Source organism: Arachis hypogaea, chromosome 7, assembly GCF_003086295.3.
Source record: "Arachis hypogaea cultivar Tifrunner chromosome 7, arahy.Tifrunner.gnm2.J5K5, whole genome shotgun sequence".
Classification (NCBI taxonomy): Eukaryota; Viridiplantae; Streptophyta; class Magnoliopsida; order Fabales; family Fabaceae; genus Arachis; species Arachis hypogaea.
Window position 1 is genome coordinate 18,811,987 of NC_092042.1, and position 21,737 is coordinate 18,833,723.

Here is a 21,737-nt window from a genome sequence, read left to right on the forward strand (position 1 = left end):
AGCTCCTCAATGTCTCTTCCTTGTCTTTGTTGCTCCTCCCTCATGATTCTTTGATCTTCTCTAATCTCATGAAGGATGATGGAGTGTTCTTGATGCTCCACCCTTAGTTGTCCCATGTTGGAACTCAATTCTCCTAGGGAGGTGTTCAATTGCTCCCAATAGTCTTGTGGAGGAAAGTGCATCCCTTGAGGAATCTCAGGGGTCTCATGATGAGTGGGATCTCTTGTGTGCTCCATCCTTTTCTTAGTGATGGGCTTGTCCTCATCAATGGGGGTGTCTCCCTCTATGTCAACTCCAACTGAATAACAGAGGTGACAAATGAGATGAGGAAAGGCTAACCTTGCCAAGGTAGAGGTCTTGTCCGCCACCTTATAGAGTTCTTGGGCTATGACCTCATGAACCTCTATTTCTTCTCCAATCATGATGCTATGGATCATGATAGCCCGGTCTATGGTAACTTCGGACCGGTTGCTAGTGGGAATGATTGAGCGTTGTATGAACTCTAACCATCCTCTAGCCACGGGTTTGAGGTCATGCCTTCTCAATTGAACCGGCTTTCCTCTTGAATCTTGCTTCCATTGGGCGCCCTCTTCACATATGACTGTGAGGACTTGGTCCAACCTTTGATCAAAGTTGACCCTTCTTGTGTAAGGATGCTCATCTCCTTGCATCATAGGCAAGTTGAACGCCACCCTCACACTCTCCGGACTAAAATCCAAGTATTTCCCCCGAACCATAGTAAGATAATTCTTTGGATTCGGGTTCACACTTTGGTCATGGTTCTTGGTGATCCATGCATTTGCATAGAACTCTTGAACCATCAAGATTCCGACTTGTTGAATGGGGTTGGTAAGAACTTCCCAACCTCTTCTTCGGATCTCATGTCGGATCTCCGGATATTCACCCTTCTTGAGTGAAAATGGGACCTCGGGGATCACCTTCTTCAAGGCCACAACTTCATAGAAGTGGTCTTGATGCACCCTTGAGATGAACCTATCCATCTCCCATGACTCGGAGGTGGAAGCCTTTGCCTTCCCTTTCCTCTTTCTAGAGGTTTCTCCGGCCTTGGATGCCATAATGGTTATGGAAAAACGAAAAAGCAACGCTTTTACCACACCAAACTTAAAATGTTTGCTCGTCCTCGAGCAAAAGAAGAAAGAAGAGAGTAGAAGAAGAAGAAGAAATGAGGAAGAGGGAGATGGTGGTGTGTTCGGCCAAAGAGGGGGAGAAGTGGTGTTTAGGTTGTGTGAAAATGAAGGGTTGAAGAAGGGTATATATAGGAGAGAGGGGTGTAATGGTTCGGCCATTATGGGTGGGTTTGGGAGGGAAAGTGGTTTGAATTTGAAGGGTGAGGTTGGTGGGGATTTATGAAGGATGGATGTGAGTGGTGAAGAGAAAGATGGGATTTGATAGGTGAAGGGTTTTTGGGGAAGAGGTGTTGAGGTGATTGGTGAATGGGGGAAGAAGAGAGAGAGTGATGGTAGGGTCCTGTGGGGTCCACAGATCCTGTGGTGTCAATGAAAAGGCATCCCTGCACCAAATGGCATCAAAATCCACGTTTTGAGCCATTTCTGGCGTTAAACGCCGGGCTGGTGCCCATTCCTGGCGTTTAACGCCAGGTTCTTGCCCTTTCCTGGCGTTTAACGCCAGTCTGGTGCCCCTTTCTGGCGTTAAACGCCCAGAATGGTGCCAGACTGGGCGTTAAACGCCCAACTGCTAGGCTTACTGGCGTTTGAACGCCAGCAGCATCTTCCTCCAGGGTGTGCTGTTTTTCTTCCTGTTTTTCATTCTGTTTTTGCTTTTTTCATTGTTTTTGTGACTTCTTATGATCATCAACCTACAAAAGAGATAAAATAACAAAAGAAAATAATTAATTATAAAACATTGGGTTGCCTCCCAACAAGCGCTTCTTTAGTGTCATTAGCTTGACAGAGGACTCTCATGGAGCCTCAGAAATGCTCAGAACCGTGTTGGAACCTCCCAACACCAAACTTAGAATTTGAATGTGGGGGTTCAACACCAAACTTAGAGTTTGGTTGTGGCCTCCCAACACCAAACTTAGAGTTTGACTATGGGGGCTCTGTTTGGCTCTGTTTTGAGAGAAGCTCTTCATGCTTCCTCTCCATGATGACAGAGGGATATCCTTGGGCCTTAAACACCAAGGATTCTTCATTCACTTGAATGATCAACTCTCCTCTATCAACATCAATCACAGCCTTTGCTGTGGCTAGGAAGGGTCTGCCAAGGATGATGGATTCATCCATGCACTTCCCAGTCTCTAGGACTATGAAATCAGTAGGGATGTAGTGGTCTTCTACTTTGACCAGAACATCCTCCACAAGTCCATAGGCTTGTTTTTTTGAATTGTCTGCCATCTCTAGTGAGATTTTTGCAGCTTGCACCTCAAAGATCCCTAATTTCTCCATTACAGAGAGGGGCATGAGGTTTACACTTGACCCTAAGTCACACAAGGCCTTCTTGAAGGTCATGGTGCCTATGGTGCAAGGTATAGAAAACTTCCCAGGATCCTGCCTCTTTTGAGGTAGTTTCTGCCTAGACAAATCATTCAGTTCTTTGGTGAGCAAAGGGGATTCATCCTCCCAAGTCTCATTTCCAAATAACTTGTCATTTAGCTTCATGATTGCTCCAAGGTATTTAGCAACTTGCTCCTCAGTGACATACTCATCCTCTTCAGAGGAAGAGTACTCATCAGAGCTCATGAATGGCAGAAGTAAGTCCAATGGAATCTCTATGGTCTCAGTTTGAGCCTCAGATTCCCATGGTTCCTCATTGGGGAACTCATTGGAGGCCAGTGGACGTCCAGTGAGGCCTTCCTCAGTGGCGTTCACTGCCTCTTCTTCCTCCCAGGATTCGGCCAAATTGATGGCTTTGCACTCTCCTTTTGGATTTTCTTCTGTATTGCTTGGGAGAGTACTAGGAGGGAGTTCAGTAATTTTCTTGCTCAGCTGACCCACTTGTCCTTCCAAATTCCTAATGGAGGACCTAGTTTCAGTCATGAAACTTTGAGTGGTTTTAATTAGATCAGAGACCATGGTTGCTAAGTCAGAGGTATTCTGCTTAGAGCTCTCTGTCTGTTGCTGAGAAGATGATGGAAAAGGCTTGCTATTGCTAAACCTGTTCCATCCACCATTATTGTTGAAACCTTGTTGAGGTCTCTGTTGATCCTTCCATGAAAGATTTGGATGATTCCTCCATGAAGGATTGTAGGTGTTTCCATAGGGTTCTCCCATGTAATTCACCTCTTCTATTGAAGGGTTCTCAGGATCATAAGCTTCTTCCTCAGATGAAGCTTCCTTAGTACTGCTTGGTGCATTTTGCATTCCAGACAGACTTTGAGAAATCATATTGACTTGTTGAGTCAATATTTTGTTCTGAGCCAATATGGCATTCAGAGTGTCAATCTCAAGAACTCCTTTCTTCTGACTAGTCCCATTGTTCACAGGATTTCTTTCAGAAGTGTACATGAATTGGTTATTTGCAACCATTTCAATCAGTTCTTGAGCTTCTGCAGGCATCTTCTTCAAATGAAGAGATCCTCCAGAAGAGCTATCCAAAGACATCTTGGATAGTTCAGAGAGACCATCATAGAAAATACCTATGATGCTCCATTCAGAAAGCATATCAGTGGGACACTTTCTGATCAATTGTTTGTATCTTTCCCAAGCTTCATAGAGGGATTCTCCTTCCTTCTGTCTGAAGGTTTGGACTTCCACTCTAAGCTTACTCAATTTTTGAGGTGGAAAGAACTTTGCCAAGAAGGCATTGACTAGCTTTTCCCAAGAGTCTAGGCTTTCTTTAGGTTGAGAGTCCAACCATGTTCTAGCTCTGTCTCTTACAGCAAAAGGGAATAGCATTAGTCTGTAGACCTCAGGGTCAACCCCATTAGTCTTGACTGTGTCACAGATTTGCAAGAACTCAGCTAAAAACTGATGAGGATCTTCCAATGGAAGTCCATGGAACTTGCAATTCTGTTGCATTAGAGAAACTAATTGAGGCTTAAGCTCAAAGTTGTTTGCTCCAATGGCAGGGATAGAGATGCTTCTCCCATAGAAGTCGGGAGTAGGTGCAGTAAAGTCACCCAGCACCTTCCTTGCATTGTTGGCATTGTTGTTATTTTCGGCTGCCATTTGTTCTTCTTCTTTGAAGAGTTCGTTCAGGTGCTCTAAAGAGAGTTGTGCTTTGGCTTCTCTTAGCTTTCTCTTCAAGGTCCTTTCAGGTTCAGGATCAGCCTCAACAAGAATGCCTTTGTCTTTGCTCCTGCTCATAAGAAAGATAAGGGAACAAGAAAATGTGGAATCCTCTATGTCACAGTATAGAGATTCCTTTAGGTGTCAGAGGAAAAGAAGAGTAGAAGACAGAGGTGGAAAATTCGAACTTATCAGAGAGAATGGAGTTCGAATTTTGCCTTAAGGGATATTGTTAGTCCATAAATAGAAGGATGTGAGAAGGAGGGAAGTCATTTTCGAAAATTAAGTGAAAAATTTTGAAAACATTTTTGAAAAAAAACATTACTTAATTTTCGAAAATAAAAATGGAAAAGAAATCAAGTGATTTTTGAAAAAGATTTTGAAATTAGAAATCAAAAAGATCTGATTGAAAACTATTTTGAAAAAGATGTGGTTAAGAAGATATGATTGATTAAAAAAAAATGTGATTGAGAAGATATGATTTGAAAAACATTTTAAAAAGATTTGATTTGAAAATTAAAAACTTGACTAACAAGAAAAGATATGATTCAAACTTTAAACCTTTCTCAACAGAAAAGGCAACATGCTTGAAATGTTGAATCAAATCATCAATTGATAGTAAGTATCTTTAAAAATGGAAAGAGATTGGTTTTGAAAAAGATTTGATTGAAAAATTGATTTGAAAAAGATTTGATTTGGAAAAGATTTTGAAAACTGAAAAAAATTTGCATTGAAAAACAGAATCTTCCCCCTTTAGCCATCCTGGCGTTAAACGCCCAGAATGGTATCCATTCTGGCGTTTAACGCCCAAAATGCTACCCTTTTGGGCGTTAAACGCCCAACCAGGTACCCTGGCTGGCGTTTAAACGCCAGTCTGTCCTTCTTCACTGGGCGTTTTGAACGCCCAGCTTTTTCTGTGCAATTCCTCTGCTGTATGTTCTGAATCTTCAATTCTCTGTATTATTGACTTGAAAAGACACAAATTAAAAATATTTTTGGATTTTTAATAATAAGGACAAACCAAAATGCAACAAGAATCAAATAACAATGCATGCAAGACACCAAACTTAGCAGTTTGTATACTACTGACACTAACAAAATGGAAATGCATATGAGACACACAAAACACTCAAGTCAATGGAATTTCAAAGATCAGAGCAAGTAAATCATCAAGAACATCTTGAAGATCACTAAGATACATGAATGAATACATGCAATTGACACCAAACTTATGATGAGACACTAGACTCAAACAAGAAATATTTTGGATTTTATAATTTTGTAATTTTTTTGTGTTTTTCGAAAATCAAGTGGAAAAAGGTATCAAAATTCTTAACGAGAATTCCAGGAATCAGTGCAATGCTAGTCTAAGACTCCGGTCCAGGAATTAGACATGGCTTTACAGCCAGCCAAGCTTTCAAAGAAAGCTTCGGTCCAAAACACTAGACATGGCCAGAGGCCAGCCAAGCCTTAGCAGATCACTGCTCCAAAAGCAAGATTGATAAAAATCAACAAGCTCTTGTGATGATAAGTTGAAACCTCGGTCCAATGAGATTAGACATGGCTTCTCAGCCAGCCAGATTTCAACAAATCACCATGAAACTCTAGAATTCATCTTCAAGAATTTCGAAAAAAATAAATACCTAATCTAAGCAACAAGATGAACCATCAGTTGTCCAGCCTGAACAATCCCGGGCAATAACGCCAAAAAATTTGGTGTTGTTGCCGGATCTTGGCACTGATGTTACCAAAAGCTTGCTCAAAACTTGAACAATCCCCGGCAACGGCGCCAAAAACTTGGTGCGCGAAATTGTGAACAATACTTTTTCACAACTCTCATAATCCCCGGTAATGGCTCCAAAAACGTGGTAGCTCAATACCATGGCATTACACAACTTCGCACAACTAACCAGCAAGTGCACTGAGTCGTCCAAGTAATAAACCTTACGTGAGTAAGGGTCGATCCCACGGAGATTGTTAGTATTGAAGCAAGCTATGGTCATCTTGTAATTCTTAGTCAGGCAGACTCAAATGGTAATGGTGATGAACGAAAATAACATAAAGGTAAAGATAGAGATACTTATGTAATTCATTGGTAGGAACTTCAGATAAGCGCATGAAGATGCCTTCCCTTCCGTCTCTCTGCTTTCCTACAGTCTTCATCCAATCCTTCTTACTCCTTTCCATGGCAAGCTTAAGCAAGGGTTTCACCGTTGTCAGTGGCTACCTCCCATCCTCTCAGTGAAAGCGATTTGCATATGCTCTGTCACAGCATAGCGGAATTCATCTGTCGGTTCTCAATCAGGCCGGAATAGAATCCAGTGATTCTTTTGCGTCTGTCACTAACGCCCCGCCCTCAGGAGTTTGAAGCACGTCACAGTCATTCAGTCATTGAATCCTACTCAGAATACCACAGACAAGGTTAGACCTTCCGGATTCTCTTGAATGCCGCCATCAGTTCTCGCCTATACCACGAAGACTCTGATCTCACGGAATGGTTGGCTCGTTTGTCAGACGAGCACTCGGTTGTCAGGCGATCAACCATGCATCGTGCAATCAGGAATCCAAGAGATATTCACTAGAGCCTTGATCGCTTGTAGAACAAGAATGGTTGTCAGTCACCTTGTTCATGGGTGAGAATGATGATGAGTGTCAATCATCACCTTCATCAAGTTGAAGAACAAGTGATATCTTGGAACAAGAACAAGCGGAATTGAATGGAAGAACAATAGTAATTGCATTAATACTCGAGGTACAGCAGAGCTCCACACCTTAATCTATGGTGTGTAGAAACTCCACCGTTGAAAATACATAAGCATAAGGTCTAGGCATGGCCGTGAGGCCAGCCTCCCAATGATCTAAGATAGCATACAAAATGAAGCTAGCTACCAAAGTCTTCTTAATACAATAGTAAAAGGTCCTACTTATAAGAACTAGTAGCCTAAGGTGTACAGAAATGAGTAAATGACATAAAAATCCACTTCTGGGCCCACTTGGTGTGTGCTTGGGCTGAGCAATGAAGCATTTTTCGTGCAGAGACTCTTCTTGGAGTTAAACGCCAGCTTTAGTGCCAGTTTGGGCGTTTAACTCCCATTTGGGTGCCAGTTCCAGCGTTTAACGCTGGGATTTCTTGAGGTGACTTTGAACGCCGGTTTGGGCCATCAAATCTTGGGCAAAGTATGGACTATCATATATTGCTGGAAAGCCCAGGATGTCTACTTTTCAACGCCGTTGAGAGCGCGCCAATTGGGCTTCTGTAGCTCCAGAAAATCCACTTCGAGTGCAGGGAGGTCAGAATCCAACAGCATCTGCAGTCCTTTTTGGTCTCTGAATCAGATTTCTGCTCAGGTCCCTCAATTTCAGCCAGAAAATACCTGAAATCACAGAAAAACACACAAACTCATAGTAAAGTCCAGAAAAGTGAATTTTAACTAAAAACTAATAAAAATATACTAAAAACTAACTAAATCCTACTGAAAACATACTAAAAATAATGCCAAAAAGTATACAAATTATCCGCTCATCAGGTATCAATCTCTTTCTCTAAGAAAACTTGTTTATGATAGGTTATTGTTATGTACCATTTTCTTTTATTGTTCTATTTTGATGGGAATTCCCTTGTCCCCATTTTCATGATTTGTCATTATTATTAATATCTAAATTCTAGGACCCAACTATTTATTATATATAAACTTTAAATTTAGGGATCTGAAATTTTTTGGTCATGTAATGATAGTTATCATTCAAGGTTCATGAGAATGAAACAATGCACTAGATTATATAGGCTTAATGCGAAAGATAATTTCAGATTTCAGAGAAAATAGATGCTGTAGAGATCGAGGAAACAACCTTTAAGCATTTTTTGCTACAAAATCAATAAATACTACTAATGAGAGATTAGATTTACACAAATATAAATATGATTAATTGATAACTTCTAATTATGAGTTAAATATTTTTTATATATTGTGAGATTCGTCATACATCTTTTCATGCTTTGAAATCGTATTAAAATTCAGATTGCGAAAGTTTGGGTGGAGTCTCTGGTATACCAATCAGGGAACAATGGCCCCTAAATTTTAACATTATTTTTTTATAAATTATATATAAATTTTGGTTTAATCTTTCTTAAAATATTTATTTTAATATTTCAGTATTATAAAATTAATTTTATTTTATGACTTCTCCTCAAATTTTAATCTAAGTCTTTTTTTAGAGTGAGCCTAGATTAATCCTAAAAACTAGCTCAACGGATCCGATGAGGAATATCTCATACTTGTATAATTATCTAAAAAATTTATTTCTAAGAGATATAAGACTTATAATAGTTAGCAGTAGTATAGCATGTTAGTGTTATTTAAAGACTTGTTATTCTAATTTAATAATATTTTTTAGCTTGTTTCATCTCATGATGCAAATGATGACTCAATCTCAGGTATCTTTTACATGCAGTGCAAGATCTGGTGAGACTATTCTAGTCTAGAATCATCGGATCCACCGAAGTCATCAATCAATCTTGGGGATGTTCTTTGATTGATACAAAAAAAATGGAAGGTGAGCAGCACCAAAGATCAAAACTGAATAAAGCTAAGCAGATTGTGAGGCTAAGGGGAATGCTTCGTAGGTGGCACAGTTTTTCATCCTCATCCTCAACCTCAATCTCATCATCACCAAACATTTCAAGTAGCCCCAATTACAACATGATTGACATTTCTGATTACCAAGAAACCACAACTGATGATGATCCAACCTCAAAGAGGGCACCGTGTAATTGTAACTTGGATGAAGAGGATCACAAATGCGAAAGCCCCGAGCCCCCTCCCGATGTTCCGAAATGGTACTTGGCAGTTTATGTTGGGAGTGAGCTTTGGAGATTCATCATTCCAACTAGCTACCTTACTCATTCTCTCTTCAAGTTATTGCTTGAGAAGGCTGAAGATGAGTTTGGATTTAACCATAATAGTGCTCTCACTATTCCTTGTGAGACTGAGACCTTCAAGTATCTCCTCAGATGCATAGAGACCAACTATGACACCCATCAAGGTAGCTCCTGTAAGTTGATTTTCTTTCTCATCTTCTATGTATGGTCTCATCATAGAGACCAACTACGGGATCAGGTTGAAACAAATAAGGCTTTGTTTGGTGTAAAAAGCACATTCGATGAGGAACTATATACAACGAAGCTTGAAAAAGGACCTCGGACAAGAGAATTGGAAAAACAAGCCTTAAGAATAGCAAGAGAAATTGAGGGTGAGAAAACCCAAGATCTGCATCTTGCGGAGGTTAGTGTTGTTTCAACTGTTAGGTTCTTTGTCCTATTTGAGTTTTTATATACTGTTTAATATTATTACATGTGAATCTTCATTACATTTTCCTTCTGTTACTTTTCTTTTCTCCAGCTAACACTTGTTAAGCACATACTTGGGAGTGGTTGTTCCTTACTAAGACACTATTTGATTCATTTGGTAATTTTAGTTAGATAGTTGAGGCCAAATTGATATGTTTCTCTTGAAACCAATTATATACATGTCAATGGTTCAATTCCTTGATAATTCAAAGACACGAAGACAAAAAATGTTGTGTATGAATTGTTATGGAGTCCATGCCTGATGAGATAACAGCTTCCCTTATGCAATGCTTGATTTATATAATGTAGTTTAATGTATTCAATTGATGGTGGAGTAATGTGTGACACTGACAGTTAATATTCTGACTATATGTTATTTTTTAGTTACTAGGAGAACCAGGAACTGGTGGTTCATCTACACCATCAATGGTTGGTGCTGTAAAAAAATGGCAAAAGTCTGACCCTCAGAAATCCCTGGACACATGGAGAAGACTGTCAGAGGCAAATTCGCAGTTAGAAATTCAACTGAACTTTTTGAGTAAATTAGCAAAGGAACAATGGGATGCATATAAATCTGTGATTGATAGCTGCAGCAAGCTTAGATCAGAAAAGGTATTTCTTTCAAATCATTTGTGGTTGTTTAATTAATGGAAGTAACATCAAAATTAGAATTTTTACTCCTGTGGATGTAGAGTAAACTGATTGATAAAGCTCACTGTTAAATAACTAGAACATTTTGGCCTTATGGTATGCCTTGCATTAGATTAAATTTCTACATTCCTGTTTATTAGTTATTTTAATGAGATAGGACATCTTTACTATTAGACTTATACAATTTAGTTGACTTTTGATGGGTTTGAAAGATATTATATATCCAACTTTATTGTTTGCCTGGTTTTTAGTTTCAAGTGGTGTGATTGAATTTCTAATGCACATATGTGATATCATGTTCTTGAGACTACACTTCAGGCTCTCATGTTCTTGCTTTTCTTCTTGTGTTGATGTTGAAAATACAATTCTCACAGTGGATAGAGCAAGCTTCTGAACCCAACAAGGAAGCAGTTATTAAAGCATTGCTAGGTGCAAAAGAAGCTATGCTTGGGATTAGATATCATATGCGCCTAATGGGTGAGGCTGCAGGTGTTCCTGTAAGTTCCTTTCATTGATTTGGCACTTATTATTAGGCTTCTTCTGTTTGAATGATGTTGATTATAAGTTATATCTGCTGGTAGAATATCACTACTCTTTCCTTGCAATTCATGCAGATTGAACTAGAATCACAAACAAAACTGTTAGATGCTACACTAAACTTGGAAGGAGTGTTGTTGGGTGGAGTTCTAGGAGCAGGAGGATTTGATGCTGTCTTTGCTGTTACTTTGGGAGATTCAAGCAGCAATGTGACAAAAACATGGAGCTCACTCAATGTTCTTGCCCTTTTGGTTAAAGAAGATCCTTGTGGCGTTTCTTTAGAAAGTGCTGACCCTAGAACAAATGAAATCACTTCAGCTGTATCTTCAATTCATATTGAATAATTTATTGTAAATATTGTTTATTTTTAATACGATGAATTTGTTTATTTTTTGAAATATTGTAAATATTCAAATATAAATTAGATAAAATTTTGTATTAAATTTATATTTATTTTGTATGAAAACAAGTTTATTTTGTAATTAGAAAAAGTAAAAAAAATTCTATTTTATCTTACAGACGGATTTACAGACAGATTTTCTGTCTGTAATCATGATTTTCCAAAGTTTAAATTACAGACGAAAATCTGTCGAAAAATCTTTCTGTAATTACAGACGGAAAATTCGTCTGTAATTACAGACGAAAAATCCGTCTGAAAATCCACCTGTAATTACAGACGAAAAATCCATCTGTAAGTTTGTCGCCTTCAGGAAATGGAGGGAGAATTTATAGAGGGAAAATCCGTCGGTAACTAGTAAAATCTGTCTGTAATTTTCCGACGGAAAAAAATTCGTCGGTAAATAATTTTCGACGGGGCTTTTACAGAGGGACGAAATCCGTCGGTAATTTCGTCAGTAACCAAAAATTCGTCTGTAATAAAGACTAAATCTATCTGTAAATCTGTCTGTATTTATCCATTTTCTAGTTGTGAATGGGCTCTGAGCACCTTAGGTTATAGATGGAAGGCCCATAAATATAATTTACGAGGACAATACATCTATCCTAACAAAAAAAAATGCAGAAATTCTGGTTGCGAATTCATCAGACATACCACCTGTTGAATGGACTACTTTTGTGGACCATTATATGGACCCTAAAACAAAGGTAAATACTTATTTTATACTTTGGTATTTTCTTATTGAATATTGGCTTTGGTTCTCTGGTAACATTTATTTACTAATTTGTTGTTTTTGAAAATCATAGAAACAATGCTTACCAAACGTCAGATGGTAAATTATTTTTTTATTTATTGTGTTAAGTAATGTTATACTATTGTCATAAAATTAGAGTTTATAATTAAATTTGTGATTACCTTTTGAATTCTATCTATTGTATTAGGAGAAATAATTGGAAAGGCCTGTATGTCGAAGCGAAGTTATTGTATCTACTTTGCTAAAAAAAGATGAGAGTTATGTATGCAAGGAAGGACAACGATTAGCCGTAAGTGTCTGAAATTTTTTTACCTGGCTATATATATTTTTTAATGAATTAGTTATGTTAATATACTAGTCCAATGCGATGTCCATTTGTTTGTAGAAAAAAGACATCTACCTCAAGATCAACAGCGTGCTGCCACTGAAGGTATTCATTCAAAAGTCTTGGCTCATCCAAATAATACAATTAAAAAAGTTTGTGGTCTCGAGAACGGTAAGCGAGTTCGTGGTTTTAGTAATGTTACATGTCCTAATGATTTTGGTAAGTCAAAGCGCATTTTTGGAGTTGCAAATTGTAGAGGTACTAGTACTGTATCGCAACAGTATATTGCGATTTAGAGAAGCAACTTCAAAAAGTTAAGAATCAAGTGGCAACTCTTTACAAATTTCTACAACAGAAATATGATAATGAAGTACCTACTTTTTCTGATCATGTGTCACACACTCAGTCGGATTGATACACTTCATGCCTTGTTATTTTAATCTTAATTTATATGTAGTTTAAATTGGTATTAGAGATCATTTTATTCTTTTATCATTTATAATTATAGAACTTGGTTTGTTTTATTCTTTTACTATTTATATGAACAATGCATATGTTTTAACGTTATTACTTAGTCTGCTAACTTTATTTTTTTAGTATCTATTATGGCTATTTTAATGGTATTTATTATTATAAAATATTTTTAACATGTTAGTATATATATAGAAAGAAATAACCATGTGGAAAAAAACTATTCAACTAGTAATTATGTCCGAGAGTTTACTTTAAAAAAAATATTAATTTTAGCCACAGATTTATCTATGGTTAAATAGTCCATTAATATTGGTCACGGAAAAAATTGTGAAAAAAAATCAGCCGGTCAAATCTTTTTCGTACATATTTTTATTTTGCCACAAAAAAAAAAAACCATAGTTAAATAATCCATCAACATTAGCTACGGAGAAAATGTGACAAAAAAATCTGACCTACTAATATTAGTCATAAAAAAAAGTGTAGCAAAATTATACTTTTATATTACATTATTTTTATTTAGTCATGGTTTGAAGTGTGGACAATAATATAAAACTCGTGGCTATTCAAATATCTACACAGTTCACAAAAGTGTGGCTAACTGGTTAAAAATCATGGCTAAGTAAAAATGCACCGCCCTTGTTAACCACAGATATCTATTCATTTTTAATGTGTCATGGTTGCGATTTTTTTTTTTTACTTTAGCTACGGTTTTTTCCATGACTAAAACCTATGTTTCTGGTAGTGTATAGCCAAAAAGGAAAAGGGGCTAGAGAGAGAACATCGAAGACTAATAATTTTTTATATATATAATACACTCAACTTTTCAATGACAAAAAGTGTTTTAAAAATTATTATAAATTTTGAAGTATAACATTTTGAGAATAAATTTGAGTAACTATTAGTTTTTGAAATTAAAACTCGAGTATTATTCTAAGAACTATTTTGAAACTTAACTAGTATAGAATGAAAAGAAAAATCTACTAAATTCATATGGTGACGTTGCGGGAGGAGAAGTCCTTATCCCATGGAGATCTAAATTCTCATGACATGCAAACTTATAATATGACCCTTAATTTTATATGTATATAAAAATTTAAAACTAAATTTTTTGTTATTATTAGATTAATTTTTATGTTATTTTTTAACTTGTTGTTATGTTTTGTAATGATTGAATTATAGAGCTTTATCTTTTAAATTAAATTAAATTATTTTTTTTGTTTTTTAATTTGTTTTTAAATTATCTATTAATATCCACATATATCAATAAATAAAAATCTTTGAGAGGAATGAAACGAAAATAGGAACATTTTTCTTACTCAGAATGGGAGTCGGGGAAAGGTACACTTCAGACGAAATCTCATAATTCTCAATTTCTCATTGTTGTCCCAATATACGCACAGACTCATTAATAATGATAATTAGACAACGTGGAAAGTAGGTCTAAAATCAGTCTAATTATTTAGTGTGTATTAAATATGCTATTTTTTATAAATTATTAGATTTTATTAAATAAAAATTGAAGAATGTTATAAAAGAGAAGTATTGATAAATTTTATAAATATAAAATATATTAGTGTATATATATATATATTATATATATATATATATATATATATTAATACAGAATATTTTAAAAATAACAAGTATAATCTTTTACTTTAAAATAAATATAAAACATATAAATATATATAAATATTTTTTATTTATTAAGATTAACTATTATACAGTACTATTTTTAATTACATAATATAAAAAATTTAATTATTTTATATAACTTGAAAATAATTAAATTATTTCATATTATTAAATATTAATTAGATTATTCGTTAAAAAATATTTATTAATAGTTAAATTTATTAAAAATATATTATTATATAACATAAATTTTTATTCAAATATTTGTAAATATACATTTTATTCAAAATAAAATATATAATATTATTTCTCAAAATTAATTATTATATAATATTTGAAAAAACGTATAATATTTTCATGTATTATATATAATTTGAAAAAATATTTTGACAAAATTAATTTTGGAAATATTAAACGTGTAATATTTTCATGTATTATATGTCACAATAAATGTGTAATATTACAATAAAAATTTGAAAAAACAAAAAAAATATTTTTATGTATTATATATAATATTTTAAATAAATTTTATTTTTATAAATATTTTGATAAAAGATTATATTATATAATAATATTACAATCAAATGGTAATTTTATTGATATAATACTTTAATTATGACTTGTTTGGTAGGTCGGTTATCGGACGGTTCGGGAGAATCCTTGATTCGATAGGTGGGGTGCGGACTGGGACCAGGTCGCGAGGGTGAAACTGGAGTAGCTGACGTTCCGAGTTCGGGATGTGAAGGGGGGTGTCACCTGCAATGACACTCCGATGCTCAAGTCAGTAAGTGTGCAGGCAAAAAAGGGTAAGGTGTTTTGGGTGACGTACATTGGGGGAGGGGTAGGACCCTCCCCTTATATACTGTGTCAGAAGTAGGTCCCACCAGAGAAGACCCACCTTCCTCGAAGCTTTCTCATACAGCTATAGTGATGAGCTGTCAAGGACGCATGTCCGGGTCGGTGGCTAAGCAGCTCGCACCCGACTGTTCGGGTCGGGTGGTCTACGTGTCGGGTTGGCCTGCAATCTGTTTGGGCCAGGCCGCAACAGTGCCCCCACGCGCCAGCAATAGTCATGAGGGCTGTTGTTGGCATGTTGTCTTTTATTTTGCGTGTTGTCGCGAGGTTGGCCATCCGTAGGAGGAACGTGCCTCTTGCGTGCGTTTGTTTGTTGCTAGGGTGATCATTCGTCGCCTCGTTCCTCGCACCGAGCATTAAATGCTCATAATGGGTTAAAAAATCCTATGCGCAAAGACCATTTTGTCCCAGTCCTTTCACGCCTCTTGAGTGGCAGTTTTAAACCGTTCGTTTCTTTTTCCTTTCCTATTCTTGCCTCTCCTATCTTCATCTTCTTCTCTCTCAAGTACCCAGTGCATCATTTCTGCATCCTTGTGTGTTCCTTTCTCTTTCGGGTTTCTGCAACTATTCCAGGTAAATATCAATCCCTTCTCCTTTTTCCTTCATCATTGGTTCTTCTGTTTGCATGCTACTTGTTTGCTTTGTATGATAAATGGCCTTAGTATTGAGTAGGTGCGTTAGGGGGGTCACCATTCTAGGATATTAGTTTTTAGGCTTTTGCTTGGATTTTGCTTTAGCCCTATTTGATTTTAGTTATTGGATAGGCTAAATATAGTTTCTGGGTTTTTTCTGAGCTCCCAACCTCATAGACTAACTGAGTGGTACCCCCACTGTAGGTATGCCTCGCGTCGTCTCCCGAGCTTCTACCTCCGCCGCGGGTTACGACCCATACGCTTGGGTGGCTTTCGACTTGAGGGACTCTCCGAACCAGATGGGTGAGGAGGAGCTGATCGAGTTTCGTCAGGCCAAGTACCTGTGCGGGGGTACTGACGAGGGGGCCAATTATGACGTATTCGTTCCTGCCCCTCACGAGCGGCTGTACGAACTCAACTTCCAAGCCCCCGGGTTACCGACTATTTTTGGTTTTACAAAGCCATGTTCACCCAAGTGGGGATCCACATCCCCTTCTCTGCTTTTCAAATGGGGCTCCTTAGTCAGATCTCCGTGGCGCCGTCGCAGCTGCATCTGAACAGTTGGGCTTCGATCTGCTGTTTCGAGATGGTGTGTGAATACCTAGAGCTGCTGGTGTCCGTCGACGTTTTCCTTTACTTTTTTAATCTCACGAATCCTTCCAAGGAGGGGAAGGAGAGAAAAAGGTTCATGTCTTTCCAATCTGCCCAAGGTCGGAGGATCTTTGGCTTGTTCGAGGACTCTTATCACAGGTTCAAGGACAAGTATTTTAAGGTGCGTCCAGTCAAAGGTCGCTACCCCTTCTGGTTGTCATTAGAGGGGGAATGCCTCATCCCGACGTATTGAAGTTTCGGGGTGGAGTCTAATGCTTTTATTACGGTGACCTACAAGGGGATGTCTGCTGTGGATAAGAAAATTGCCCACGTGTTGTGGGCCGTTTTTGGGAGAAACCACGTGAATCGCCACCTTCTTATGGGTAACCGGGAGGTCGCCCGAAATTATATTTGTGAGTAATTTTTCTTGTTTCTTGCATGGTTGTTGCTTTGGTTAGTTACGCCGATTAAACGATTAGCTTGTTTATTTATCTGTTGCAGTGGGAATGTCTGCCGAGGTGACAGGCCTTGAGAGCTTGTACAAAACCTTTTTGGAGAAAAGTGATGGGAAGAAGGCTGACGAGCAGCCGGAAGCCCCTCCCGGGAACAAGAAGGATCAGGCGGCACCTTCACCCCGTGACATCGTCATGTCTGATAAACCTTCTAAGGAGGCGCATGTTTCTCCAGTTCATGGGGAGGCGGCCGGCACCGGGCACTCGTCCTCTGCTCAACAGGTCAAGGAAGACGACTTGAGGGTCATCCCCACCCCCAAGAGGCAGAGGTCACTCTCCAGCCCCGAAGGGGCTCTCACCGTGATGGAAAGAAACTTCGATGCCGGGACGTTTATAGACTCCCAGTTGCTTTCTGGTACGGAGGAACACTTCCATGGCACGGACCTTGTGGGGTAGGCTCGATGGATGTATCGTACCCTCCTTCGTGGTGCGGCCATAGCTCGGAAGGCAGAGTTTGAGTTGTCAGGTATGAAGTCGCTATGCAGGAAGCTCGATTCTGCTGTTACAGCCAACAACCAATTCAAGACTCAAGTTGAGACGCTTTGGGGGCAGCTGTCCGAGGCGAAGGAGAAACTTAAGACTGCCGAGGAGAAGGCTGCGTCTGCTCGGGAAAAATTGAAGACTGCTGATACTACCGTATTCTGGCTAACCGAGCGGGAGATGAATTTGGAAAGCCAGCTTAACACCGCGCAAGGTCGGGTGGTCGCTTTAGAGAAGGAGCGTGACACGGCCGTTTCATCGGCTAAGGCCGCTTAAGCTGAGGTCGGGGGTTGAAGAAGAAGCATAAGGAGATCAGAGAGCAAGGAAAGAGCGCGATCTTCATGACCGAGGAGGCTCTCAAGGCTCAGATGAAGATCGTGGCTCCCGATTTTGACACGTCGGCAATTGGGGTTTTCAAAACGATCAAGGATGGCAAGATTATCGACATGCCCAAAAAATGAACTCTTGTACCTTATGCTCTTGTATGGATTTGTGGTTTTGTTGTAGAACTTCTGAAACTACTTTTGTTATACTTTATTAGTCACTTGGTCGGCTTGTAATTATCGTCTTTATCCGTTTATCTGGTAGTGCTTTGGTTTTGTTTTGTTACCGTTTTGTCGGTGTATGCTTGTCGCTCGTTGTTTGTTTACCATTATGTTGGTATCTTTGGCGAAGCCACGTCGTGGCTTTGCTATTATCGTGGCTGTTTGTTATGGCTTTAATTTGGTTGGCTCCTGGGGTGATCAGTCCCGGGGCGCCGTACTGTTGTCCCATTTACCATTCGTTATGAGGAAATGTTGTCGTGGGACGCATAATTGGGGAAGAATAAAAGGAGAAATTTGTTAAGTAAACATTAATCGACAGTTAAACAGGTCTATATCCATGGTAAGCGTGTAACAATAGTAAATCACTGAGCTCGTCAAACCGCCTAGTCAGCGTGCTTGAACTAGGAATAAAATCGTCTCAAGTTACTTGTATTCCATGTTCTTGGGATTTCCTTGCCGTCGAGCTTCTCCAATTTGTAGGCGCCTTTGCCGAGCACTTCTCTGGCCCTGTAGGGGCTTTCCCAGTTTGCCGCCAGTTTTCCTTCCCCTTGGGTCGGTAGTCCTATGTTGTTGCGTCGCAAGATGATGTCATTTTCTCCAAATTTCCTCTTGAGCACTTTGGTGTTGTAGCACAGGGCCATTCTTTGCTTCAGTGCTACTTCTGTCAAATGGGCCATCTCCCTGGCCTCATCCACCAGGTCCTTTTTTACTGCTTATTCTACTCCCTTGAGAAGTAACCGCGGGCTCGGCTCGCCGATCTCCACGGGTTTCATCATGTCCACCCCGTACATCAGGCGGAAGGGGGTTTCTCCCGTGGAGGAATGCTCGGTTGTACGGTAAGACCAAAGGACCGAGGCGAGTTCGTCGGCCCATGCACCTTTTTTGTTATCCAGCCGCTTCTTGAGGCCCAGCAAGATGACCTTATTTGTGGATTCGACTTGCCCATTCGTATGGGGATGCTCTATCGAAGAGAATTTCTATTTTATACCCAGGCCGGCGAGGAATTCTATGAACTTCTTGTCAGTGAATTGCGTTCCGTTGTTTGAGATGACGACTTCCGGAATGCCGAATCGAGTTATCACCTGCCTCCACATGATCTTTCTACAATTGGAGGATGACACGCTGGCCAGTGGTTTGGCCTCTATCCATTTGGTGTAGTAGTCGATGGCAACTATGAGATATTTGACTTGTCCCGAACCAACCGGGAAAGGTCCCAAAAGGTCGACTTTCCATTGTGCGAAAGGTCGGGAGGACGTCAGAAGACTTAGTTCGGAAGCAGGTGCTCTGTGGAAGTTAGCGTTCTCCTAACACTTGACGCATTTTCTCACGAATTCTTTGGAATCTTCCATCATTGATGGCCAGTAGTATCCAACTCGGATGAGCTTTCTCGCTAGGGCTTTGCCCCCGATATGGTGGCTGCAGCACCCTTTGTAGACTTCTCTGAGTACGTAATCCGTCTGGTCGGGGTGTAGGCACTTCAATAGGGGCTGGCTGAGTCCCTTTTAAATAGTTGTCCCTGTATGGTTGTATATTTGGCTGCCTCCATTCTCAACGCTTTAGCTGCCTTCTCGTCGTCAGGGAGTCTGCCATTTTCCAGGAAATCAATGATGGGGTCCAACCAATAGGGGCCTAACTTTGTCAAGTGGAGGGCAACTGCTGGTTTCTTTACCATGCCTTGGATGAGAGATCGGTTGCCAACTCCCGGTTTCGTGCTTGCTAGCTTAGATAGGAGGTATGCCCGTGTGTTCATTTCCCTTGGAACGTGTTGGATCGTGACCTCCTCGAACTGCTTGCTCAACTCTCTAACCTTCTCCAAGTACTTTTGTAACAGCGAGTCTCTGGCTTGGTAGCTTCCATTTACTTGCGAGGTAACGACCTGTGAGTCGCTACACACCTCTAGCCTCGTCACCCCAACTTCCCGAGCTAAGGTTAGGCCTCCCAAGAGGGCCTCGTACTCTGCTTGGTTGTTTGATACCGGAAACTCAAACTTGATCGATTGTTCGTATATGACCCCGGCAGGGCTTTCCAAGATGATCCCGGCTCCTCCAGACGTTTGGTTGGAGGCCCCGTCTACGTGGAGCCTCCACCGTGTGCCTGTTTCCTCGGTTGGGTCCCCCATAACTTCTACCAAGAAGTCGGCCACTGCTTGTGTCTTAATCGTATGCCAGGGCTCATACCACAAGTCGTACTGGGAAAGCTCAATGGCCCAAGTAATCATTCTTCCCGTTAAATCGGGTTTTTGGAGCACTTGACGGATTCCCTGGTCCGTTCTCACGACTATCTGGTGGCCATGGAAGTATTGCCTTAGTCTGCGGGAAGAGGTCAAGAGTGCCAGCGCCAGCTTCTCCAATTTGCTATACCACAGTCTGCTCCTTGCAGCGCCCTACTCACAAAGTAAATTGGCTGCTGAGCCTTCCCTTCTTTCCGCACCAAAATCGCTGTAAGTGCTTCCTCCGTTATGGCCAGGTACAGGTAGAGTGGTTCTCCGACCTTGGGCTTCCCGAGTACCGGTGGTGCTGCCAGGATCTCTTTGAAGTGGTTGAACACCTCCTCGCACGCAGGAGTCCATTCAAACGCTATCCCCTTTCTCATCAGATTGAAGAAGGGCATGACTTTTGCTGCCGATATTCCGAGGAAGCGGGACAGCGCGGTGAGCCTTCCTGCCAGCTTCTAGACGTCTTTGACATAGCCCGGGCTCTTCATTTGGAGTATCACTTGGCACTTTTCGGGGTTGGCTTCCACCCCCCTTTGGGTTATCATAAATCCTAGAAACTTTCCGGCCTCCATGGCAAAGACACACTTGAGCGGGTTGAGCCTCATGCCATGTTGTTGGAGGGACGCGAACACATTTCCCAGGTCGCTTAGGAGGTCATCAGGCTGGGTGGTCTTTGCAAGGATGTCATCTACATAGACTTCCACCGTCTTGCCTATGAGATCGCTGAATATCTTGTTCATCAGCCTCTGGTATGTGGCCCCCACATTTTTCAGGCCAAATGGCATCACCTTGTAGTAATAAGTTCCTCCCGGCGTTATGAACGCTGTTTTATCCTCGTCAGGCCGGTGCATTGGTATCTGATTGTAGCCGGAATACAATCCATAAAGCCCAGATACCAGTACCCCGCCGCCGCATCAACGAGTGCGTCAATGTTGGGAAGGGGGTAGCAGTCCTTAGGACATGCTTTGTTGAGATCGGAATAATCCATACACATCCTCCATCTCCCATTGTGCTTTTTTACTAGAACTACATTTGACAGCCAGGTCGAGTAGTCTAGTTCTCGGATAAAGCATGCTTCTAGGAGGCTGGCCGTCTGCCTGGCCACCTCCTCCGCTCTTTCTTGTGACATATTCCTTTTCCTTTGAGCCGCTGGTCGGGCTTCCGGCTTGACGGCTAAGTGGTGTGACATGAGCTGAGGGTCTATACCTGGTATATCGGCTGGTGTCCAGACAAACAAATCGCCATTGGCCCTGATCATTTCTACCAAAGGCTCTTTCAATTCATGTGGGAGGTCTCTGTTTACGAACGTATACTTCTCCTCCATGTCCCCGACCCTAAACTTTTCCAAGTCCCCCTTTGATTCGGGTATGGGTTTGTCACCGACTCTAGCGTCCAGGTCGGCGAGGAACACCCCTGATGCTACTTTAGATTTTTTCCTCAAGGAGAGGCTGGCGTTGTCGCAAGCGACCGCCGTTTCCAAATCTCCTTTTATGGATCCTACATTTTCGTCATCAGCGACAAACTTCATCACTAGCAGCTTCGTACTGATCACTGCCCCAACATCGTTAATGGTTTTCCT

General features: G+C 40.1%; 1 protein-coding gene and 1 non-coding gene across 2 annotated transcripts; both read left to right on the forward strand.

Annotated features, from left to right (window-relative positions):
• Positions 1-3,635: 3,635 nt before the first annotated feature.
• On the forward strand, positions 3,636-3,743 carry LOC112704287 (small nucleolar RNA R71). The gene has a single exon (XR_003154920.1). It is a non-coding gene; the product is annotated as a small nucleolar RNA R71 (small nucleolar RNA).
• Positions 3,744-8,418: 4,675 nt separating this feature from the next.
• Positions 8,419-11,141, forward strand: LOC112702714 (uncharacterized). The gene is made up of 4 exons (XM_025753866.3): positions 8,419-9,490; positions 9,940-10,167; positions 10,581-10,703; positions 10,821-11,141. The coding sequence occupies exons 1-4, from the start codon at positions 8,756-8,758 to the stop codon at positions 11,085-11,087; spliced, it is 1,353 nt and encodes a 450-aa protein (XP_025609651.1). The 5' UTR covers positions 8,419-8,755; the 3' UTR covers positions 11,088-11,141.
• The last annotated feature ends 10,596 nt before the right edge of the window (positions 11,142-21,737 follow it).

What these genes read in the sequence shown, in the direction of transcription:
- LOC112702714 (XM_025753866.3), top strand. Translation starts at nt 8,756, where the DNA reads ATGGAAGGTGAGCAGCACCAAAGATCAAAACTGAATAAAGCTAAGCAG. An exon ending in AAGATCTGCATCTTGCGGAG is followed by an intron (nt 9,491 to 9,939) that starts GTTAGTGTTGTT and finishes GTTATTTTTTAG; the next exon opens with TTACTAGGAGAACCAGGAAC. An exon ending in GCAAGCTTAGATCAGAAAAG is followed by an intron (nt 10,168 to 10,580) that starts GTATTTCTTTCA and finishes CAATTCTCACAG; the next exon opens with TGGATAGAGCAAGCTTCTGA.